At 49.3% G+C, this 23,230-nt stretch overlaps 1 protein-coding gene across 10 annotated transcripts in view; it reads left to right on the forward strand.

Annotated features, from left to right (window-relative positions):
* ARHGEF9 (Cdc42 guanine nucleotide exchange factor 9) overlaps positions 1 to 23,230 on the forward strand; it is a 252,705-nt gene that overhangs the window by 186,650 nt on the left and 42,825 nt on the right. For all 10 annotated transcript variants that reach the window (XM_064159330.1, XM_064159331.1, XM_064159329.1 and 7 more), the window contains 3 exons: positions 5,412 to 5,591; positions 7,776 to 8,008; positions 13,998 to 14,127. In XM_064159330.1, coding sequence (XP_064015400.1) covers positions 5,412 to 5,591; positions 7,776 to 8,008; positions 13,998 to 14,127 — 543 coding nt within the window. The remainder of the gene's footprint in view (positions 1 to 5,411; positions 5,592 to 7,775; positions 8,009 to 13,997; positions 14,128 to 23,230) is intronic.

Consider the following 23,230-nt stretch of genomic DNA (forward strand, 5'->3'; position numbering starts at 1 on the left):
GGATACAGAAAGACCACACTGGTCCATGACATGGCACCAATGATGCTGGTGGAGCAGCCAAGGTGCTTAGAGGAGGAACCTTGATGAGAGCAGGAGGCTAAGAAGATGGTTTGAGCTGTAGCATGTGGTGGGAAATGTAGAACAAGATACAACAGGGCTACAAAGAGCAGGGTGCTTAGAGAAGAAGCAGCATTTGGGCCAGCATATGGATTAGGAAGGCAAGACTACATATAAGGAGGTTTGAGAGGGAGAAGTGACAGATCTTGGATGGGAGTTGGGAGATCAAAGGAAAGCTCTGTGTTACAAGTAATTAGGAGGTGGGAGGTGAGAAAGGGCAGCCAATTCCCATGCTGCTGTTTGCTCTTTCCCAAGTAATTTCACTTGCAGTTTGTTTTCTAATAACGTTGACTGGATTACACCTAAGCTCTGCTGTGGTGCCAGGACAGATCTGAATGCTGGGTGGAGAACATCCTCACTGCGTCTTACTGCGTCAATCTGAGCCTGCTTTGCAGAGCTGATGGGACAAGTTCTCACGTGGTCTGGATGGCATTAGCCTGACTTGTTCTTGGAGATGGAGAAAACCCACTTTTTTGTGCTGCCTCTGAGCAAAGCACCATCAAACCTTGGCAGCAGGGTGGCCTTCCTTCAGAAGAGCACATCTGAGGAGTGGCTGGCCCTTTGTAGGACTGGTTTGTCGTTTGTGGGTATGTGACTGGAGAGCATAAAGCTCACTGGATCAATGGAGATACGTATAGGGATGTGTGCAATTAGTTTCTGTCTCTCCCAGCCTGCTTGTGCACACCTCATTTCTCTTGTTTGGAGCTTTTTGAAGGGACAGGCTTGTGCTCTTCCAGGATTTGATTTAGTACTGTAGGTGGTCTCCAGTGCCTGACATTGAGTACTCAACTGCAGACCAATATTTAAGTGCTTTAGAGTCCTGACTGTCTGGAACCAGGTGTGACTGTAGTTGGCCTTTTCAATTCAGTCTCAGCTTGTACTTGGTATGTGCAAATCAACTGGAGTACTGCATCTGTTTCTGGGCTCCCCGGTTCCAGAGATACTGGGGAGATGCCAGGGGAGGCTGCAAAGATGCTGAGGGGCCTGGAGCATCTCTGTGAGGAGCAAAGGCTGAGATCCCTGGGCCTGCTGAGCCTGGAAGAGAGCAGCCTGAGGGGGGATCTGCTCAATGCTCAGCATGAGCTAGAGAGTGGAGGGCAAGAGGATGGGGCCAGATGCTTCTCAGTGGTGCCCAGTGACAGGACAAGGGGCAGTGGGCACAAACTAGAACCCAGGAGGTTCCATGTGAACAGGAGGAGAAGCTTCTTTGGTACGAGAATGCTGGAGCCCTGGAGCAGGCTGTCCAGAGAGGTTGTGAAGTCTCCTCCTCTGCAGAGTTTCCAAACCCAGCTGGCCATTGTGATCCTTGGCAAGCTGCTGTGAGTGCTTCTGCTTTAGCAAGGGGCTTGACCTGGGTGATCTGCAGACGTCCCTTCTAACTCCTACACCACTGAGATCCTGGGGCTTTTCAAGGAAGAGGATCAGGTTGGTTTGCACATTGCAGGGCAAAAAAAAATCCCAGCTATCAAAGAATAATGTACAATATCTTCTCATGCTGCTTTTCATGTTTACCTGCTTATCTCAGAAGAGATTTCAAGAAAAAAGAAAGAAGATATGCACCTGTCCAGAAGGTCAGGCTCTTCCTGACACTGGCTTTGGTGTCAGCAGCACTGAGTGACTGCCCCAAGCCCTTTGTGTTCAGCCCTTTGCCCCCGCCGCATGCTGCCGGCTGCCTGCCAGCCAGCCTGCCTCCCTGCTCGCCTGCTGCTTGCTGAAATCCATCTCTAGCTGATCTGTGTGAACATCTTTCAGCCCTGGGGTTGCTGTTGGCTGTGACTATTGTCTTGAATATTCCACATCTTCCTCGTCCTGCTTCCTCCCTCTGCCTGAGACACGCGTTCCAGAGGAGCTGAAGCAGCACATTGCTGCACAGGCACCTGTAAAACCGTGGAGAGAAGCACAGAATGGGCTAGGTTCATGGAACCATAGAGTCACAGAGTGGCTTGGGTTGGAAGGCACCTGAAAGATCATCTAGGTCCAACACCTCTGTCGTGAGCAGGGACACCTTCCACTAGATCAGATTGCTTAAGGTTCTGTCCAGCCTGGCCTTGAACACCTCCAGGGAGGGGTATCCACAACCATTCTGGGTAACCTGTTCCATTGTCTCCCCACCCGCACTGTAAAGAATTTCTTCCTAATCTCCAGTCCAAATCTCCCCTCTGCCAGCTCAAAGCCTTTGCCCCTCATCCTGTCACTACAAACCGTTGGAGAAAGTCCTCATCCAGCTTGCTTGTAGGCCCTGTTCAGGTACTGGAAGGCTGCCATAAGGTCTCCCTGGAACTTTCTTTTCTCCAGGGTGAACAGACCCAACCTTTATCCTCTCTCCAGCTTGTGTGTTTGGATGGTTGGCTTCCAGCACCAGCCAGCAAAGGGGGGAGAGATTTCTACAGAAGATCCATCCACAGCCAGCTAGAAGGCTGCTGCAGAGTTTTTCCAGTAAATTTACTTCTGTTACATAAAACAATGTCATCTTCCTTCTGCTCCTCCCGTCAGGTCTGCTCAGAGAAGGGATAGCTGACTGATGAGCAGATGTTGGAGAATGTTTTGCTCAATGAATACCTAAAAATAGCTGCCAGACTGTCTCTCTTAAAGTACTTTTCCATGTAGTCCCTGGAGTATAGGCCAAAGTTGGAAAGTATTTGCAGGAGGTTAAGTGCTAAGTTTCCTCCACTCTGGAGTGGGTGTAGATATAGTCAGTAGAGGTGGCCAGTCCATCCATCCTTCTTCTTGCCTGGCTGAAAGCAAGGGGAAGGAGGGGATGAGAAGATGCTTGCTGCAGGGCATTACTTCAGAGGCAGCCGTGAGGATACTGTAGTTTCTTTCCATCTCTCAACCAGTTTGAGGGCTACCTACACTGTCCAGCAGATCATCCCACAGTTTGGATAGCTCCGTCTGGGCTATACCAATACTGCTTTCCTGAGTCAGTGAGTGTTGTTACAGAATCTCAGAATGGTCAGAAGGGACCTCTGGAGGTCAGTCAGTCCAAGCCCCCTGCTACAGCAGGGGCACCCACAGCAGCTTGTCCAGGATGACAATGGCCAGCTGGATTTGGAAGCTCTCCAGAGAAGGAAGTTCCACAACCTCTCTAGGCAGCTTGGTCCAGGGCTCCAGCACCCTTACACCAAAGAAGCTTGTCCTCATGTTCAGATGGAACCTCCTGTGTTCTAGTTTGTGCCCATTGCCCCTTGTACATTGCTGGGTACCACTGAGAAGAGTCTGCCCTCATCCTCTTGCCCTCCACTCTCTAGCTCTTGCTGACCCTTAATCAGATCATCTCTCAGGCTGCTCTTCTGCAGGCTCTCAGCCTTTCCTCTTCACAGAGATGCTCCAATCCTCTCAGCATCTTCCTAGCCTTTGCTGGGCTCTCCACAGTAGTTCCCTGTCTCTCTCAAACTGGGAAAACCAGAACTGAGCCCAATACTGAGCTGTGACTTCCCTAGAGCAGAGTAGAGTGGGAAGAGAACCTTCCTTGACCTGCTGGGCTCACCTCTCATAGCATACCCAAGGACACTTGGCCACGAGGTTACCATTCTGGCTCCTGGTGAACTTATCCACCAGCACTCTCAGGTCCTTTCCTGCATACCTGCTTTCCAGCAGGCCAGCCCCTCTCCTCTACTGGTGCAAGAGGTTATTCCTCCCTAGGTGCAGGACTCTACACTTGCCCTTGTCAAACTTCAGGAGGTTCCTCCTGCCAAGTCTCCAGCCTGTCCAGGCTTCACTGAATGACAGCACAGCCTCATGGGCTGTCAGCCACTCCTCCCAGTCCCAAATGATCTGGAAACTGGCTGAGGGTCCACTGTAACTCCTCATCCACATCTGTGGTGAAGATATTGAACGAGGCTGGCCCCAGTCCTGACCCCTGGGGAACAGCACGAACTACAGGCCTCCAAGCAGGCTCTGCACTGCTGATCACAATGAGAAGAAAGAGAGAGGGAAACCCATGGCAATGAGTCATCAAAGAACTCCTGCAAGAGGAGAGGCCTAGGTGTGGTAAATGCAGAAGGTATTCCATAGCCCAAGCTTCCCAACCGAAAAACCCAGCAAACTCTGGGTAGCGGTGTCGTTGGAGCTAGCTAATCTGGACATCACAGAGGTTGGTTCTTTGCCAGATTGGCCAAAGTTGCATTTGTCATTCATCTTTTTGAAGTTCTCCCTCCCAGGAACCACATGGTGAGGCTGAAGGACAGTTTATTACAGTGTTGTGATAGTTGGCATTGTGGGCCAGCAGCTGCGTGTCACCAGCTGCCGCTTGGTCTGTGTGACTAAGCATCTCGAGCTCCCAAATATAGCCATTCCTCTGGAGCTCTTGGCTGCTCTTTCCCTGCAGTTTTTTGCTTTTCCTGTATAATAAAGGCAGGCAAACTCATCTCAGGATGACCCTCACCTAATTTCTTCTCAGGTAAGGAGCTGCTATCCAGACCAGACCAGCGAATATCTGATATATTTGTTCTTGCAAAGTTTCTAGTCTGAGGCATGCATGCAGTAGAAAGCACAGGGAGGATGAAGTGACTTGCTTAATGTCACATAAGTTGGTGGCAGAGCCAGGAATTCAGCCCAGATATCCAGAGCCTCCATGTATTACCACAGGTGTGCTTCAGGCCAGTGTGTTCGAAGAAGACAGGTTGATGCTTCCCAAGTCTGAACACAAGAAGAGTGTTTTTCTTAAGCATTTCACTTGGTGCTGGATCAGCTGGGATCATAGAATCATAGAATTGTTTGGGCTGGAAAAGATCTCTTAGGATGATTGAGTCCAACCATCAACCTAACACCACCGTGGCCGTTAAAGCATCTCCCAGAGTGCCATGTCCACACGTTTCTTGAACACCCCCAGGGGTGGTGACTGGCCCATCTCCCTGGGCAGCCTGTTCTCTCTTTCAGGAGAGAAATTCTTCCTTACAGCCAACTTGGTACCACCCTCCATGCCGAGACAAAACCCAGCCCTATCCTCACAGTGCACTGCACACACACGGTCTCCAGCATCTTCTGAGGCAGGCTGTGAAGGCCTGAGTGTACTGACTCTGGTGGGTCCTGAGAAAAGGTGGTGCTGTGGCAACAGCAGCTGAAGCTGAGAGGTTGTGTATGCAAAAGGACTGGAAGCATTCCAAGGCATGCTTTGCATCTCTCGTGCTTCCTCATGGATGGGAGCTGCTGGAGGTGGTCGTGTCCTAATGGGTGGATTTTGGTTTCAGACTGTTTTCCGTCTTTGCTTGCTGCTTGCTCGAGGCCACTCCAGAAGCAGCCTCAGTATGACAGTTTGGGTTATTCTGTGGATTGTTCCTTCTTGCTCCTCCCAGGGTTACTTAAAGCAGTGCCGGAAGAGGAGGGACATGTTCAGTGATGAGCAGCTGAAGGTCATCTTTGGGAACATTGAAGACATCTACAGATTTCAGATGGGTTTTGTCCGGGACTTGGAGAAACAGTACAACAACGAGGACCCCCATCTCAGTGAGATTGGCCCATGTTTCCTTGAGCACGTGAGTGCAGCTGCCTTCTTCCTTTGGGAGTCTTGGGCTTGGATTTCTGAGGGACACAGGAAGGGAAGAGGAGAGAAGGGGCTGCTCCAGGTGACTTCTGTGCATCAGTTCCCATCACGTATTGCAGACCACTCCACGGTTCTCTGTTTACTTCGTGGGGTGTATGTGCAGGGAGAGCTTGGAGTGAAGCATTTACTTGGGTAATCCCCCAGTACATTTGAATCTCAACACCTTTTCACATCCACCTTCACTAACCTTGTGTAGGTACAATGCTCCTCTGCTCCACTTTGCTGAAACCCTGCCTGCAGTGCTGGGGCCATCTCTAGAGTCCTCAGCAGAGACATGAACCTGTTGGAGCAGGGCCGGAGGAGGCCACAGCAATGGTGGCCAGGCTGAGAGAATTCGAGTTGTACAGCCTGGAGAAGGGAAGGCTCCAGGGAGACCTGGTGGCCTTTCAGGACTTAAAGGGGCTGATCAGAAAGATGGGGAGGGATTCTTTACTAGGGATTGTTGTGTTAGGACAACAGGTGATGGTTTGAAACTAGAAGAGGAAGATTCAGACTGGAGAGAAAGAAGAAACGTTTTATGCTGATGATGGTGAGACCCTGTCCCAGGCTGCCCAGAGAGGTGGGAGATGCCCCATCCCTGAGACCATTGCAGATCGAGTTGGTTGTGGCTCTGAGCAGCCTGTTCTAGTTGCAGATGTCCCTGCTGACTGCAGGTGACTGGACTAGAGAAGCAAAAAGAGGCCTTATTTGTGCATTACACACAAAAAGCAGAGGAGAGCAAATGCCCCAGTTTTCTTCTGTGGCACTGAAATGCATTTGGAAGGGTTCAGTACCTCATGCAGCTTCAGTTCCCTTCACCTCTGGAGCTGCTGGGCCAGGTGAAGAGGTGCCAGCTCATGCTCTTTCTGCCTGGATGGCAGCAGGGCAGCAGATAGTCGCTCATGGTAAGTGCACATTGGACAGGACATCTTAGCTGACAATGGAGTCCTGGAGGCTTTTGCCCAGCCCAGCATGCTGTTACATAAACCATGTGCTACAGGAGCTGACAAAATGGCCAGGGTTGTAAATATGTCAGGACATGACAAGACAATGACATCTGAGCAGCTCCTGGCTTTCCTTTAGGGAGAAGGAAGTGATGGGTCAGAGCCTACCTACAAGGTGCTCCAACCTGGGGTGCAGATCCTGTGCTGTGTTACCTCTTCCTTACAGTCAGGACTGAGCTGGTAACAGCAATTCACTTGTAATTAGGGACATTTTTGGAGAGGCAGTCATGAAACCTCAGCAGGTCATCCCTGAAGAAGTTCACAGCATCTCCTAAGCCTCATTGCTCTTCTAATTGAAGAGCAGGTTTCTCTGTGAGAAGCTGTGTGATGGTGTTAACAGTGCTTGTTTGTAGCAGAGCCTACAGTCCCTGCTGCTGGCTCCCAAAGAAGCATCAGATTCCACCTCTGTGCTAAAGAGATGTAAGAAATCATGGTGAGAATGAGCAGCTCAAACTTCATGTCTTGAGGCTGTGCTGTCAATTCATTTTTGGTGACAATGGTAAGGATTACCACTACTGTTCAGGGGAACATCTGACACTTCTCTGTTATGAGAGAGCGGCTGAAAGCTGACTAATAAACTCCTGAGGAATTATCTCTGTTTAGCCATTTGGAAACTAAGGGATGAGGGTATTGAGACCTTGTGATCTGCAAGTCATCCGTATAATGGGGATGCCATCCAGAGGGGCCTGGACAAGCTGGAGAAGAGGGCTTGTTTGAACTTCATGAGGTTCAACAAGGCCAAGTGCAAAGTCCTTCATTTGGGTCAGGGCAATCCCCAGTATCAGCACAGGCTAGGAGTGAAGGGCTGGAGAGCAGCCTTGTGGAGAAGGACTTGGGGATGCTGAGGGGTGAAAAGCTGTTCATGAGCCAGCACTGCACTCCCAGCCCAGAGCCAGCTGTGTCCTGGGCTGATCACCAGCAGCGTGGGCAGCAAGTGGAGGAAGGGGCTCCTGCCCCTCTGCTCTGCTGAGACCACACCTGCAGTGCTGGGACCCTTCCTCCTTCTGTTTGGGTTATCTAACTTCTTTAGATGTACCATGGCCTTGCTGGCAAGTTGTGTTGTTGACTGCTCGCAGCACTTGTCTGATGTGTCCTCCTGTCTGTATCCATCCCTTTTCTCCCTCCCCTCACAGCAAGATGGCTTCTGGATCTACTCGGAGTACTGTAACAACCATTTGGATGCATGCATGGAGCTTTCCAAGCTGATGAAGGACAGCAGGTACCAGCATTTCTTCGAAGCCTGTCGCCTCTTGCAGCAGATGATCGACATTGCCATCGACGGTTTCCTCCTCACGCCCGTGCAGAAGATCTGCAAATACCCACTGCAGCTGGCAGAGCTTCTGAAGTACACTGCACAGGATCACAGGTGGGTCCACTTCTTATCATGGAAGGATTCTGCTTGCTTCTTCTCTACCTGCCCTCTGCACACACACAGGGCTTGGGGGTTTGCTGGGGTTTTTTTTGCTGTCCAGCTCTTCTCTCCATGACATCTTGTGTAATCGAAGTGGGACAAAGGTTCAGCAGACAGTTAGAAAGCTCCCCAAAGCTCTGGTGCTCAGTGGAGCCAAGCTCTTCTCTGTTATAATCAGACATGTAAACTAATTACCCTTGGATGTACTTTCTGGTGCTCCCTGTTACACTAGAGGAATTCCCTAATTAGCATTCAGAGCTCAGAAAGGCTCATTCTTCATAGAGTCACAGAGTGATTTGGGTTGGAAAGGACTTTAAAGATCATCCAGTTCCAACACCCCTGACATGGGTGGGAACACCTTCTACTAGAGCAGGTTACTCAACATGCCATCCAAGCTGGCCTTGAACACCTCCAGGGAGGGGGCATCCACAGCCTCCCTGGGCAGCCTGTTCCAGTGTCTTCCCACCCTCACTGTAAGCAATTTGTTCCTAATATCCAGTTCAGATCTACCCTGTTCCATTGCTCCTTGTTCTGTCACTACAAGCCCTTGTAAAAGTCTTCCTCCAGCTTTCTCACAGACCCTTCAGGTACTGTAAAGTCTCCCCAGAGCCTTCTCTTCTCCAGGCTGAAGTGCCTCAGCTCTCCTAGCCTGCCCCCGTGAGGGAGGTGTTCCACTCATCTGGTCATCTTTGTGGCCTTTTCTGAATTGGCTCCAACATTTCAATGTCCTTGTGCTGGGGGGCCCAGAATTGGCAGCAGTGCTCCATTCCTTTATCCTGAAGAGGACCTCAGCACATAGCAGTCAGTCCACAACTCCAACCTGAATATGCTTAGATCTGAGATGAACTCAGAACAGTCCTAGCTCTTCAACCTGATTCCATTCCTGATTTTGCCATGTGTTTGGCCTTTCCCCAAATCCAGCTCTAAAGGGCAGAGAAGCCTGAGGTGAGCAGGGAGATGCCTTCATTTGCTTTGCCCTGGTTCACGAGTTTGATTCTCATTCACTGGGTGCCTATTTCTAAATGACAGAGTCACAGAATCATTTTAGTTGGAAAAGGCCTTTACGCTCATCAAGTTCAACCATTACCTAATTACCAAGGCTGGGGCTAAACCATGTCCCTCAACACCACATCTCTGTGTCATTTAAACACCTTCAGGGATGGAGATTTCAACCACCTTCCTGGGGAGGCTGTTTGATGTTTGCATCTTTGCTACCATCAGGCGAGGCAATGTACACAAGTCTCAGGAAGCAGAAGGGGATGAGTTTTGCCATCACCAACTTGGAAATGGGTTTGGGTCCAGATCCAATTTCTGGTTTTGCCTTCATCGTGAGACTAAGTCAACTTTGGAGTGGACTCTTGGGAACATTAGGGTATCAAAAAGCAGCTCTAGGATCCTCAAATCTTGTGGCTTTTTCACTTACCAGCCATGTCCTCAAAGTGCTTACAGTGTGAATTCAGATGTGGCTTTAGAGTTGGAAGACATCAAGAGCCTCAGAGAGAAGAGGTCTGTGCTTCAAATGCCCTCCAAGTTATTTGGTAGCGATGCCAAAAGGGATGTGGACAGTGTGATTACACAAGGCTTGAATTATTTGGGGGAGCACATTCCTTTTTCCTTTGGGATGCTTTAAAATCAACATGTTAAGTAGTCAGGTACAGTCACATTTTGGGGAAGCCTGGGCCTTGCCTGTGGTTGAGCAACAGTTAGTTGATTCAGCCTGAGAGCTCTGTTTTACTGGATTGTCTCAGTGGTAGGACACAGCCATGGATGCTTCATTTCTCTCCTTCCTTCATTTTCTGGAAAGGGAGAGCAGGATTGTATTTGTTTGCCTTGCACTAGGAAGGAGCAAGCCCCCTGAAGCTGTAACACAGTGCACAGATGAAACATCCTGCACAGCAAGCCAGCAAAAGACTTGGTGTGCTTCTGGTAGCGTGGGCATGCCCTGGAGAGCTTACTGAGTCATGGGGGAATGGTGTGACAACACAGAAACAGGGTGGGGTACGCCACACAGAAGTGAGTTTTGGGCCACTCACTACAAGAAGGACTCTGAGGGGCTGGATTTGGTCCAGAGAAGGGCAACAAAGCTGGTAAATGTCTGGAGCAAAGGTCTAGTGAGGAGCAGCTGAGGGACCTGGGGTTGTTCAGCCTGGAGAAAAGGAGGATGAGAGGAGTCCTTCTGGCTCTCTACAACTTAAAAGCAGGTTGGAGCTAGGTGAGGGTTGGTCTCTCCTCCCAAGCAACAAGAAACAGGACAAGAGGAAATGGCCTGAAGTTGCACCAGAGAAGGTTTAGGGTGGATATGTTGAACAATTTCTTTCCCAAAGGGGTTTGTTGAGCAACCTGTTCCAGTATTTCACCACTCTCAAAGTGAAGAACTTCCTCCTGAATCTACCCCACTCTAGCTTCAAACTCCTAGTCTTGCCTCTACGAGCCCTTCTAAACAGTCCCTCTCCAGCTTTCCTGTAGGTCTCCTTCAGATCTTGAAATGCAGCTGTAAGGCCTTCCCAGAGCCTTCTCTTCTCCAGGCTGAATAGTCTCCTTGTGTTGAGTTCCCTAGAGCTAGACACAGTAGTGACAGTTGAGGTCTGGAAAATGAGAGAAATTGGAAACCAAGTGAGGAGTTTCATTAATCAGATGGAGAGTTGTCCTCATGCACTTGCAGTTTGACAGTGCTCACAATTGGATTGGGAGTCTGAAACAGAAGCTGGAAAATTATAGAGTGGACTAATACTGCAATGAAATCAGGCTTGTCGTGGGCTGGATTAGGAGTCTCTTAGGCATCCTGAGTAGAATTTAATATGTAGAAAATAGAATTTAAATCAATTGAGCCATTTACAGAGGCAGGCAAAACTCAGGAAGGACTGGGCCTCCCAAGGAAAGCAGATACCTTCACTTTATCTAACTGATGACCACTGTCTTCCCAGGGACTTTTTTCCCCCTTCCTCTTCACTGATATTGTGCTTCTGGAGCTGTGGATAAGCCCTGGGCCAGGTCAGGACAACAGAGCTGAAACCAGAAGCCTGACCACTCTGTCTCCAGTTAGCAAGTGATACTGGGCAAGAGTCTCAACTTGCACTCCACTTGGGCACTGGAAAGAGGTCACTGCAGCCCCAGTGTAACTGACAAACAATCTTTTTACCCTCATTTCATCCTTAGTGCTATCCTGGTATTCTTGCACTGCCCAAGTGCTTTTCTTCTCTTATTTTTTATTCTGAATTTTTGCCAACTCTGCCCCAGATGTGGGCTTGGAGCCCCAAAAGTTCATAATTCTTTCTTCATTATTGTGTGAAAAAAACCAACCCAATGTGCATGGAGTTTCTTCTCCAGACAGAATGTTGGATCTAGGGACTTAGCATTACCAAGATCAACCCAAGCCTGATTGGCACCAAAATTGCTCCAGGGGAAGTTTAGGTTGGAGATTAGAACAATTTCTTTCCTGCAAGAGTGGTCAGACACTGGAACAGGCTGCCCAGGAAGGTGGAGTCACCATCCCTATAGGTGTTCAGGAAATGTGTGGACATGGCCCTTTGGGACATGGTTTGATGGCTGTGGTGGTGTTGGGTTGAAGGTTGGACTTGATGATCTTAGAGGTCTTTTCCATCCAAAACAGTTCACAGAATCACAGAATATCTGCAGTTGGAAGAGACCTTCAAGATCATCCAGTCCAATTTTGGGTCACCACAAAGCATGTCCCTAAGCAGCAGGTCCATGTGCTGTTTATACACCTGGGATTCTGTAGCCCACTCTGTGTGGAGGCAGCTATGGAGATTATTGCAGACCCTGGCTCCCTTCAGTTGTTGATTGTTTTGAGGCTGAGGCATTTGAATTTTTCACAAAGCTGCATCTGTTCACCTCTAAAAGATTTACTTCAGCTTAACATGAATTAAATATACAAAGGTCCTAAGTGTGGCTTGCTGGTGTCCTGAGTGCTGCTGCTGTGCAGCAGAGCTGGAGGTAGGAGTGTATGGATATGTTATGTGAGAAAGTAGAGACTCTATGAAGGGTTGGGCTGACATGAGCCTCCCTTCTTTTGCATAAGTAACATTGCTAGGAGATAATTAGTGACTGTCTCAAAACCCTGCACCTCTCTCATCCTGAAAGGATGTTGGAGTGAGGTGAGGGTTGCTGTATTCTCCCTAGTACCAGATAAGAGAAGGAGAGGAAATGGCCTGGAATTGTGCCAGAGGACAGTAAGGATGGCTATTGGAAGTATTTAATTCCTGCAGGAGTGCTCAGGCACTGGAACAGTCTGCCCAGGGAGGTGGTGGGAGTCACCAGCCCTCGAGGTGTCCCAGAAACGTGTGGACATGGCACTCTGGGACACGGTTTCAGGGCCATGGTGGTGTTGGGTTGAAGGTTGAAGAGGTCTTTTCCAACGGAAACAGATCTGTGGAATGGGTGGGAGGACAACGCATCATGGCTGTAGCCAGGTGGGGTTGGTCTCTTCTGCCAGGCAAGCAGCAACAGAGCAAGGGGACACAGTCTCAAGTTGTGCCAGGGGAAGTCTAGGCTGGATGTTAGGAGGAAGTTGTTGCCAGAGAGAGTGATTGGCATTGGAATGGGCTGCCCAGGGAGGTGGTGGAGTGGCCATCCTTGAGATGTTCAAGAAAAGACTGGTTGAGACACTTAGTGCCATGGTCTAATTGACTGGCTAGGGCTGGGTGCTAGGTTGGGCTGGGTGAGCTTGGAGGTCTCTTCCAACCTGGTTGATTCTATGATTCTATGATCAAGTAATATTCTGTTGTAGATCACGTTGTGATTGTTTCTTGATGTTTATCCTGTTTGGATCACATGGGGATTTAATTCACAGCATCCACCCCTATTTTAGCTGTCAGCAGTGCAGCTCTTAGCAATAATCAATACTCCATTCCCCTGCAGCTGCCCAGATGGCAGGTTTTCTCATTAGTCAGCAATCAATACCAAGCCTTCAGTTAATAATAAATTATGGTGCTGTTATGGCAGCTGGCCTTGTCTGTCTTTCCAGTTGAAATGAACATTAAAGTTCCTTGGAATGGAGAAGAAGGCACAGGGCAGAAATCAATTGCATTGATTTCAGCATCACTTTTTGAAAAGACTGATCATCATCTTCAGTGGCCCTGGCAGGAGCCTGTTTTCACTCATTGTTATTACACTCACAGGTCCCTCCAAGGGAAAAAAAAAACCCAAAGAAAAACCCACAACCAAGAATTGCTTTGATTTGCTCACCTGAAGGCTGCAGTAAGAGTGGCCACCATGGGATATCTGCTCTGTGGCGCTTCTGGCTTGGAAGGCTCCAGCTCTGTGTCTGCTCAAAAAAACAGTTTTGAATCATGGAATGGTTTGGGTTGGAAGAGGCCTTAAAAATCACCTAGTTCCAGCCTCTCCCCACCATGGATAGGGACATCTTCTACTAGGTCAGGCTGCTTAAGGCCTTGTCCAGTCTGGCACTGAACAGGCAGAAGTCAGCCACAGGTTTCCTGACAGCCTGTTCCAGTGTCTCCTCACTCTCACTGTCAAGAATTTCTTCCTCATCTCCAATCTAAATCTCCCATCTCACAGCTCAAAGCCATTACCTCTCTCATCAGTCTTCCCTTTTCTCGCTTACATCAGTCCAAACCTGTACAGAGTCTTCACTTTTTCTTGGGAAAATGCACCCCAGAGCTGATAACCTCAAGCCTTTAAGGAGCAATATTCACAACTGTTTTCTGTTGGGTTGGTAGAGGCTGTGCTGTTGCAAGCCAGCTGAGGAGCTGGCTGGCTTCTCTGTCTCATAGACATGACATTTCAGTGTGCAGCAAGCTGCTCATCTGTGGTGATGCAGAAGGACACTGCTGATGGGAAAAATACAATATCTTGGTAATGAGTGGCAAATCCTACCTGCATTTCTGTCTGAGATGCTGCTGCTGCTAATGGCAGACCTCTGCATTTCCACTCTGGTTCATGGTCTTTCTTGTGCCTTCCACAGTGACTACAGATACGTGGCTGCTGCTCTGGCCGTCATGAGGAACGTGACTCTACAGATCAACGAGCGGAAGCGGAGGCTGGAGAACATTGACAAGATAGCTCAGTGGCAGGCCTCCGTTCTGGACTGGGAGGTACAGTAGATGCTCAACCTTGGTAGAGGTGCTATGGACCTGGAAAATGTACATTCTATGCTGTCTGTTGAATTATCTGAGACCCTATCCCAGAATCCCAGCATGGTGTGGAGGTCGGAAGTGACCTCTGGAAATCATCCAGACCAACTCCCCTGCTAAAGCAAGTTCCCCCACAGCAGCTTGCCCAGGATCACAATGGCCAGCTGAGTTTGCAATCTCTCCAGAGCAGACTCCACAACTTCTCTGGGCAGCCTGCTTCAGGGCTCTATCACACCTCATACCCAGTTGATTTCACACAACCTAATCTGGGGATTAAGCTTGGGACAGAGAACAGACTTCAGAGATGGTCCTTAAGATGTAGAACATTAATGGTGCTCTGAAGAAAATCCAGGGTGTAGTTCCAAGTTATCAGTAGAAATCTGGAGTGACTCGTGTTAGAAGTGCTGTTGTCCAGGGACTATGTGGAATTTGGCTCAGCCTCTGTGTGCATGGTGGCTCTGTGCTCTGGCACCGGGAAAGAAGGAGCAAAAAGCCCTGGGAATTGTGCAGGTTAGGAAAATGGAGCGAAGTCTGCTGGCAGTTGCTTCATGATTAGAAGCCAAAACATTAAGCTGAAGTGAGAGATGCTATTTGCACATTTAAAATGAGTACCCACTTCAAGATGTTTCTGAACCACCCCTGTGTGTAGCGAGCGTATAATTAAGGAGCTGAGAAGCACAGGCAAGGCAAAATCAGCAGAGGGATGCCTCACTAGCAGACCTCCAGTCTCCTGCAGGATTTAAGCCAGACTGAAACCATGTTCTGCTTCTCTTTTCATCCCTGAGTTTCTTTAAAGTAATTTGATGGATGTAATCTGTAAATAGAGGTTTTGAAGCAGAGTGAGGATCAGTGCTGTTATAAATCCCTTTCTGAGTTGCCATCCATCCATGTGTTTACTGAGTACTCAAAGTGATGGGACAGCCTTTCTTCCTCCTCAGAGTTAGGAAGATCTGGAATAACTCCACATTCAAGTCAGTTGGATCATGCTATCTGAGTTAGCACAAAGGAAATATGCAGAGATCCTCTTAATTATTTTCCAATTCTTTCTTTCCTCTGGAAAGTGATAGCTTCATAGAATGGTTAGGGTTGGAAGGGGCCTTAAAGATATCTAGGTCCAGCCCCTCTGCCATGGGCAGGGACATCTTCCACTAAACCAAATCGTAGAAATCATAGAATCATGGAATCAATCAGGACTGGAAAGGATCACAAGGATCATCCAGTTCCAACCCCCTGCCATGGGCAGGGACACCCTATCCTAGATCTGACTGGCCAGAGCCTCATCCAGCCTGGCCTTAAACACCTCCAGGGATGGGGCCTCAACCACCTCCCTGGGCAACCTATTCCAGGCTCTCACCACTCTCATGCTCAACAACTTCCTCCTCACAACCACTCTGAATCTCCCCACCTCCAGCTTTGCTCCATTCCCCCCAGTCCTGTCACTCCCTGATAGCCTAAAAAGTGCCTCCCTGGCTTTGTTGTAGGCCCCCTTCAGATACTGGAAGGCCACAATAAGGTCACCTCAGAGCCTCCTCTTCTGCAGACTGCACAGCCCCAACTCTTTCAGTCTGTCCTCAAAGGAGAGGTGCTCCAGCCCTTTGAGCATCCTCAGGGTCCTGTCCAATTTGGCCTTGGACGCCTCCAGGTGGGAGCATCCACAGCCTCTCTGGACAGCCTGATCCAGTGTCTCACCACCCTCCCTGTAAAGAATTTCTTCTTAATCTCCAGCCTGAATTTTCCTCTCTTATCACAAGTAGCCCTTGTAAAAAGCCCCTCTCCAGCTTTCTTGGAGGCCCCCTTCAGGTACTGGAAGGATCTAGGAAAGTGGAGAGAAGGAGATCTTCCCAGCCAGGAAAAGTTCTAGGAAGGAGAAGAGAAATCCAGGTGGATCACCTGGTTGTGTATCCTTGGCTGAGTTAGTTCATTGCTACAACAAAGGTTGGATTCAACCCTGCACCTCCTGGTAAAACAGTAAATGCAGCAATCACAGCTGGGTCTCAAATTCAGAGAGCAGGGAAGGCAGAAGATTTGCTTGGTCGTTGACTACTTTGAAGAAACTCTCCCTCCCAGGGTCACAGGCTGATTCTCAGAGCTCGAAAGCTGCACTCTAGGAGGCACAGGAGCATCAGGTGCATCTCCAGCCTTTGGTGTATGCCATATGATGAGCTAATGTGTGTCATTTGTAGGAGTGTGGAGACTTCGCTGCAAATACTTCTAGACTGAGGATGGATCAATTCCAAGTCAGTGAATATTCATGTCTGAGTGGAAAGCCAAGGTGACCTCGGTGCAGGATCTGTGGAACAGCCATTCCTTTCTCTCTTCCATTAGCTCAGTTGATAATTCATTTTTATTTAGCCCTCTCCTTGATAATTCACTCCTGCTTAGCTTTAGCCATGTGCTTTATAACTCATTCCTGCTCAGCACTGCCCATTCTTTATCTCCATCCTGTCCTCAGCATTTCCAAATCATTCTTCCAGTATTTTTTCCCTTTTTTTCTTCCCCAACGATTCCACATTTTAAGTAGAATATTACAGCAGCACGCTTCAGCTTCTCATCATGCAGCAAAGCCTGCTGTTGGTAGTGCTTAGAGCTCCAACACAGTCAATCATCTCAGAGGTCTTTTCCAACCAAAACAGTTCTCTGATCCTGTGGTTGCTGAGCCTAACACAAAGAGGGAAATCGAGGGGCAAGTCAGGCAGAAGGCATTTTACTGAATCCTGTGGAGTTGTGCCTGGGTGTTTCAGGAGTTGCTTTTAATCCCTCAAGATGTTCTGTGCAGCCTCGGGAAGGTGAGTGTCAGGGTCAGCCATTGCAGGACGTGAAGATCCTTGACTTAAGCAGGTGTGTTTGTTTCTTTTTGTCCAAGAAGTCACCCAAGTGAGGTCTGAGGGTTTAAATCACAAATGGGACCAAAAGAGGGTGGCCTGACTCCAGAGGCAGCTGATAAGGTTCTGTGGCTGGCAGGGCATGAGGAATTCTTGGCATCTTTGGCTGCTCTGTACAAGTCCATGACTGAGCAGAACCTGGAGGGAAGATTCTGATCTCCTCACCTGCTGTAAATGAGAAATAATCCCCAGTGCTCTGAAATGTGGCCCTGTACAATTTGGAGACACATGGCCTTGACCAAAAAGCCTAGCTTGGATTCTTGCCAGGTGTGACTCACCTCTTTATTTTGAATTGCCAGTATCTAAACAGACCTGCCAAGGTGCTGCCCTTGCCTACACCAAATCCTCCACTGCCTTTTATCCTTTCAGGAGTTAACGGTGCAAAATCTAGGGCTTGCACCACCTCCTGCAGAGCCCTTTCATGTCTGAGAGCTCTTGTGGTTATGAAGTGCTTCCTGATGTTCAACCTCTATTTCCCTTTGCTCAGCATCATCCCCTTGCTTATAGTTAAATACCCTCAGATCAAACCAGTGACATTGAAATGCAGGCAAGTGAAACCAGCACACAAATTTAGCTGGAACCGGTTCACAACAGCCTGTGAAGTCTCCTCTGGATCAAGACTTCAGACCAGACAAGTAGATCCCATCCTGAGCAGCCTTTACATGCTTGGTCCCTTCTTCAGAGGGAGAATGACAGATCTCAAAGGTTAGTGGGTAATGCTCAGATACACACACGTACCAGAGCACTGGAAAGAAATTGTTTCCACCAAGCACATCATCACTGCTGAGTCCTTGCAAGCCCCATGGTGGGCACCACTGTCCTTACAGGCACACAGCTGAGGCAGTAGGAGTGAAGGAGCAGCACATCCTACAATCACAGAATCATCTTGGTTGGAAAGGACCTCAAAGGTCAACATCAAGTCCAACCATTAACCTAGCACCCAGGTCACCACTAAACCCTGTCCCTCAGCACCACATCTTCATGGCTTTTCAAGCCCTGCTGGAATGGAGACCTAACCACTGCCATGGGCAGCCTGGGCCAGGGCTTGACAACTCTTTTGGGGAAGAAATTGTTCCTCATGCCCAATCTAAACCTCCACTGGGGCAACTTGAGGCCATTTCCTCTTGTCCTGTCACTTGTTCCTTGTGAGAAGAGACCAGCCCCTGCCTGGCTCCAGGGAGTTGTAGAGAGCATTGAGATCTCCCCTCAGCCCCCTCCAGACTGACAGTCCCAGTTCCCTCAGCTGCACCTCACAAGACCCTTCACCACCCTTGTTGCTCTTCTCTGGACACATTCCAGCACTGGAGGTCCTCAAGCAAGTGGTGGGGATGTTTGGGCCAGCAGAGAGCCTCATTCCTTAGCCTGCCTTGGTTTTAACCTGCTCTTTAAACAGAAGACTTTGGGTTGTGTAGATCTCTAGATATTTCTACGAAAGATTCCCAGGAGTTGCCACTTTGGCAGGTTTCACAAGTATTAAATTTACATGAAAGGGAAAAAATAGAATTAAGAAATCTAATGAATGATGTCCTTTTAAATTTCTTCCCCTTCTCATTATTTACAGGGCCTTTAAATCAAGACTTAGTGCCCTTAATTATGTAATGCGTCGTAATTGGCCTCACTCTGATACTGCATTATGGAATCCAAGGATGACATGGGGAAAAAAAGGATACATCAAACCAACAGACTGTTCTCCAAGTGAGGACAGCCTGATGAGATATCCTCCTGGGAGACAAATTGCATCAGGGATTCAAACAGATCCTTCTGCTTTGGGAAGTTTTAGTTTGGTTTTTTTTTCTCCTTCTTATTCTTTTTTCCCTCCCAACAACAGAAGGTATCAAAACCCAAGCCTGATGAAGAGGACATTTCTCTCACTTTGCTTTTGCTGCTCTCTCTAGCCCAGGGTGCTAATCAGCCTGTCAATCTCTAATTAGCCAACAGCAGTGGCAGGCAGGAGAGAGCCCAGCGTGCTGAGTGCTGCTTTGGAAAAGGGATTTTGTGCCCAGCCGTGAGAGCAGAGAGCTGTGTTGGGAGGTGGGCTGGAGGCAGAGCACCAGGTCCCATGGGCTGGTGAGTGTTTCTGAGCATGGGGCAGTGTCTGCTTAGGGACTGCTCATGGGAAGGAGGAGCAGGAGCTTATTAGTGCTTACAAATGTTTAAGGGGCGGGTGTCAGCAAGGTAGGGCCAGGCTCCTCTCACTGGACCCCAACAACAGGACAAGAAGTAACAATGGACATCGAACTGGACATAAGAAGTTCCATCTAAACATGAGGAGATACTTCTTTACTGTGAGCGTGGCAGAGCACTGAAACAGGCTGATGAAGTCTCTATCTCTGGAAACTTTCAAAGCTCACCTGGATGTGTTCCTGTGTGATCTGCTTTAGGCAATCCTGGTCTGGCAGGAGGGCTGGACTCAATCTTCAGAGGTCTCTTCCAACCCCTACCATTCTGTGTCTGTGTGAAGTGCTCTTCCATGTTATGTTGGTGCTCCCAACAGCATTTCTTTCATGGCACTAGGAAAAAACCATCTGGTTCCACCAGGTTCTTTCCAGAACATGGTGGTCATCTGTAGCATAACTAGGCAGCTGATGATCAGCGTCCTTCCACTGCAGCAGCAGAGCTGACCCTCTGCTGCAACAGTCAGGATTAGCCCCAGGACTTTGTCATCTAGTGCTGGCAGGCTTGAGGGAGCATGCAGCACATGTCCAGCCTAGATCTGCATGACCTTTTGCTCCCATTACTGCACACTAAGGAGCTGGACTCTGCCTGTGACTGCATGAAGAAGAATCAGCTTGCTTTTTGCTGCCCTTTGTGTGATGCAGGATGAGGAGACCTGAGGCTTTTTCTTACAAGCTTATAGGGTCACTCAGGTGGGAAGAGACCTGAGGATCTCATCTGGTCTTCTCTTGGCCATTCTGTTCTACTGCTGGGTTCTGCTGAAGTCAGCAGGAGTGTGCCAGTTCAGAGGAACTGAAAGTTCAGCTTTGTCCTTTTGTAGCAGTATTTCATAGAATCACAGACTGGTTTGGGTTGGAAGGGGTCTTTAAAGATCATCTTGTTGACCCCCACTGTGGTGAGGGATGTCTTGGTTTAGGTCAGTTTGCTCAGAGCCCTCCTGCAGAAGGATACAGGTGATCCATTTTTTTTTTTGGGGGGGGGGAAAGAAAATCTTTTTTTTTCCCTAGTTTTGTATAGGATTGGAAGATCCCAGTCCTAGGACTTGGCTTTAGGGAAGGACTGGGAGAAGCCTCATCAAGGCCAAATTTTGAGTCAGCAGTGGAGCAGAAAAGCTCCCTACCAACTGACCCCATGAGGCCCCCCCGCAGGGACACTGTGCTAGCAGAAGACAGTTCCTGCTGTTTAAAGAAGTGGTGTAACTGTGTTAGGGGAGAAAAAATGTCTTTTAAGGCTGATTGCATTTGCTGTAGCAGGCTCTGGTGGCACAACCAGGCTTGTGTCCTGCTCTAGCAGCAGAGGCCTTGAGGAGCAGCAAGGACTGTGGAGATGCTGCTCCTGGGGGCGGGGGCTGGGCAGCCATGAGCTAGTCCCAAACTATTTGCAGCCCCCAAAGGGGCTAGGCCACAGAAATCCTCTCTCTCTGGCCTACAGGCTCTAGGCAGGAATTGTTTTCCCAACACAAAAAACGCAATACAAATCCCATCGCCTCAGATCTGCCTCTGCTTGGGTTATGTCGCTCGCAGGGACTACACAGTTTGGCTTCAGCTAATCAAGTAGAAGTGTTTACAGAGTCCTCTGTGTGTCCTCAGGCTTGAGATGCTACCACAGGAGTGAAAAAAACTGGCTATTTTTAGCAGCTCAGCCTCTTCCAGCCTCACCCGCTCTCATAAAGCTCCCATCCATGGCTTGTGCTAATCTTCTTTCCAGGAGCTGTTGTGTAGCCAGGAAAAGCCTCCATTGCTGGAGCTGCTCTGTTTTCTTCAGAGGCCTCTTGTTGAAGGGCTTGGGTATGAGCTGTCCTCAGCTGTCACAGCAGCTGGGAGGCACCAGGGCCAAAATCTAACCCTGCCACCATACTCTGGCATGATCCAGAGCTCATTCCTTCTGGAATAAGCCTCTGTGTTCCCAGGAAGTTCTCCCTGAGTCCTTCCAGTGCCACAGGCACCAATGTGCTATGGCGAGATGGGCGGACACCTTGCTGAGGCAGTCGTGAAGGCTGTGCATGGTGGTCACAAAAGTGCTTTGGTTGGAAAAGACCTCAAAGATCATTGAGGCAAGCTGTCAACCCAGTGCCACCATGGCCACTAAAGCATGTCCCAAAGTGCCATGGTCACACAGATCTTGAACACCTGCACCACCTCACTCAGCATGCCATTCCAGTGCCTGACCACTCCTGCAGGAGAGAAATTGTTCCTAATCTCCAACCCAAACTTCCCCTGGTGCAACTTGAGAGCAGACAGTGAGGTGGGTTAGGAACTGGTTGCAAGATAGAGTTCAGAGGGTGGTGATCAATGGTGCCAGGTCCATCTGGAGAGCTGTGACTAGTGGTGTCCCCCAGGGATCAGTGCTGGGGCCAGTCCTGTTCAGCATCTTCACCAATGACATTGATGAGGGCACAGTGTCTGCACAGCAAGCTTGCTGATGACACCAAGCTGGGAGGCTTGGCTGACCCAGCTGAAGGCTCTGTGGCCATCCAGAGAGACCTGGACAGACTGAGAGCTGGGCACAGAGGAACCAGATGAAGTTCAACAAGGACAAGCGCAGAGTCCTGCATCTGGGGAGGAAGAATAAACTGCACCAGTCCAGGCTGGGAGGTGATCTACTGGAGAGCAGCCCTGTGGGGAGGGACCTGGGGGTCCCGGTGGATAACATCCATGGCACAGCAATGTGCCCTTGTGGCCAAGAAGGCCAATGGGATCCTGGAGTGCATTAGGAAGAGTGTCCAGCAGATCAGGGGAGGTTCTCCTGCCCCTCTACTCTGCCCTGGTGAGAGCTCATCTTAAATACTGTGTTCAGTTTAGGGCTCCCCAGCTGAAGAGGGACAGGGATCTGCTGGAGAGCATCCAGTGGAGGGCTAGGAGGATGATCAGGGGACTGAAGGGCATGGCTTATGAGGAGAGGCTGAGGGACCTGGGGCTGTTCAGTCTGGAGAAGAGAAGACTGAGGGGATTTGAAAAATGTTTATAAGTACCTGAAGGCTGCCAGGAGTGGGGGGACAGGCTCTGCTCACTGCTCCCTGTGGTAGGACAAGGAGCAATGGGTGTAAGCTGCAGCAAAAGAGGTTCCACCTCCACACAAGGAGGGACTTCTTTACTGTAAGGGTCACACAGCACTGGGACAGGCTCCCCAGAGAGGTTGTGGAGTCTCCTTCTCTGGAGACTTTCAAGGCCTGTCTGGATGCATTCCTCTCTGGCCTGTGCTAGATTGTGTGGTCCTGCTCTGGCAGGGGGGTTGGACTTGATGATCTTGGGTCCCTTCCAACCCCTGATATCCTGTGAGCCTGTGATTTCCTCTCATCCTGTTGCTGGCCACACTAGTGCTGATCCAGGCCAGGATGCTGGTTCGCCTTTTGGCCACACGCTGGCACATCTTCAGCCAGCTAAGCAGGATGCAACAATGCAGTGGTCACTTCCAATCAATGCTGAGAGGTTAATGACACATTGACCTCAAGAGCAGTCAAATCCTCTCTGAGAAGTTAGGAGTAGGGATGACTGTTGATTGCTTCGGCACCCACAAGTGTGCTCAGCACTATCAAGTATGTCTGTCCTGATGCCCCCTCTTATCTGGAGGACTCTTTACAAGCTGTTTGCTGAGATTTGGGATGGTTCTGTCCCAGAAGTCTGTTCTAGTTTGGCATCAAAGCCAGAGCTGCACCAGTTTCAGAGCCAGAAAGCACCAAAAAAAAACCCCTTTTCTGTCATTCACTCCTGAAGCCTCCTCCTTTACCTTTTAGCTGAAGCCATCCTGCTGCCTTCTGTGGTGTTCCAGAGTGAGATGCACACTGAGATGCCCACAGGGCAGGTGGTGGTGAATTCACCCATTTTTAATAAATAGATTTTAATTAACTTTTTAAAAAGTCCAGCTCATCCCAATTAGTGGAGGGTGAGTGCATTTGTTCTCTCGGCGAGTGGGAGAGCGAGCGCTGCGCCTGCGAGGCCATCTGCTCAGGAATGCTTCAGAGAAACAGTGGAGAGGAAAACAAGCCTTAGCTGCAGGCTGAGGAGGGG

This window comes from Pogoniulus pusillus, chromosome 19, assembly GCF_015220805.1.
Source record: "Pogoniulus pusillus isolate bPogPus1 chromosome 19, bPogPus1.pri, whole genome shotgun sequence".
Lineage (NCBI taxonomy): Eukaryota > Metazoa > Chordata > Aves > Piciformes > Lybiidae > Pogoniulus > Pogoniulus pusillus.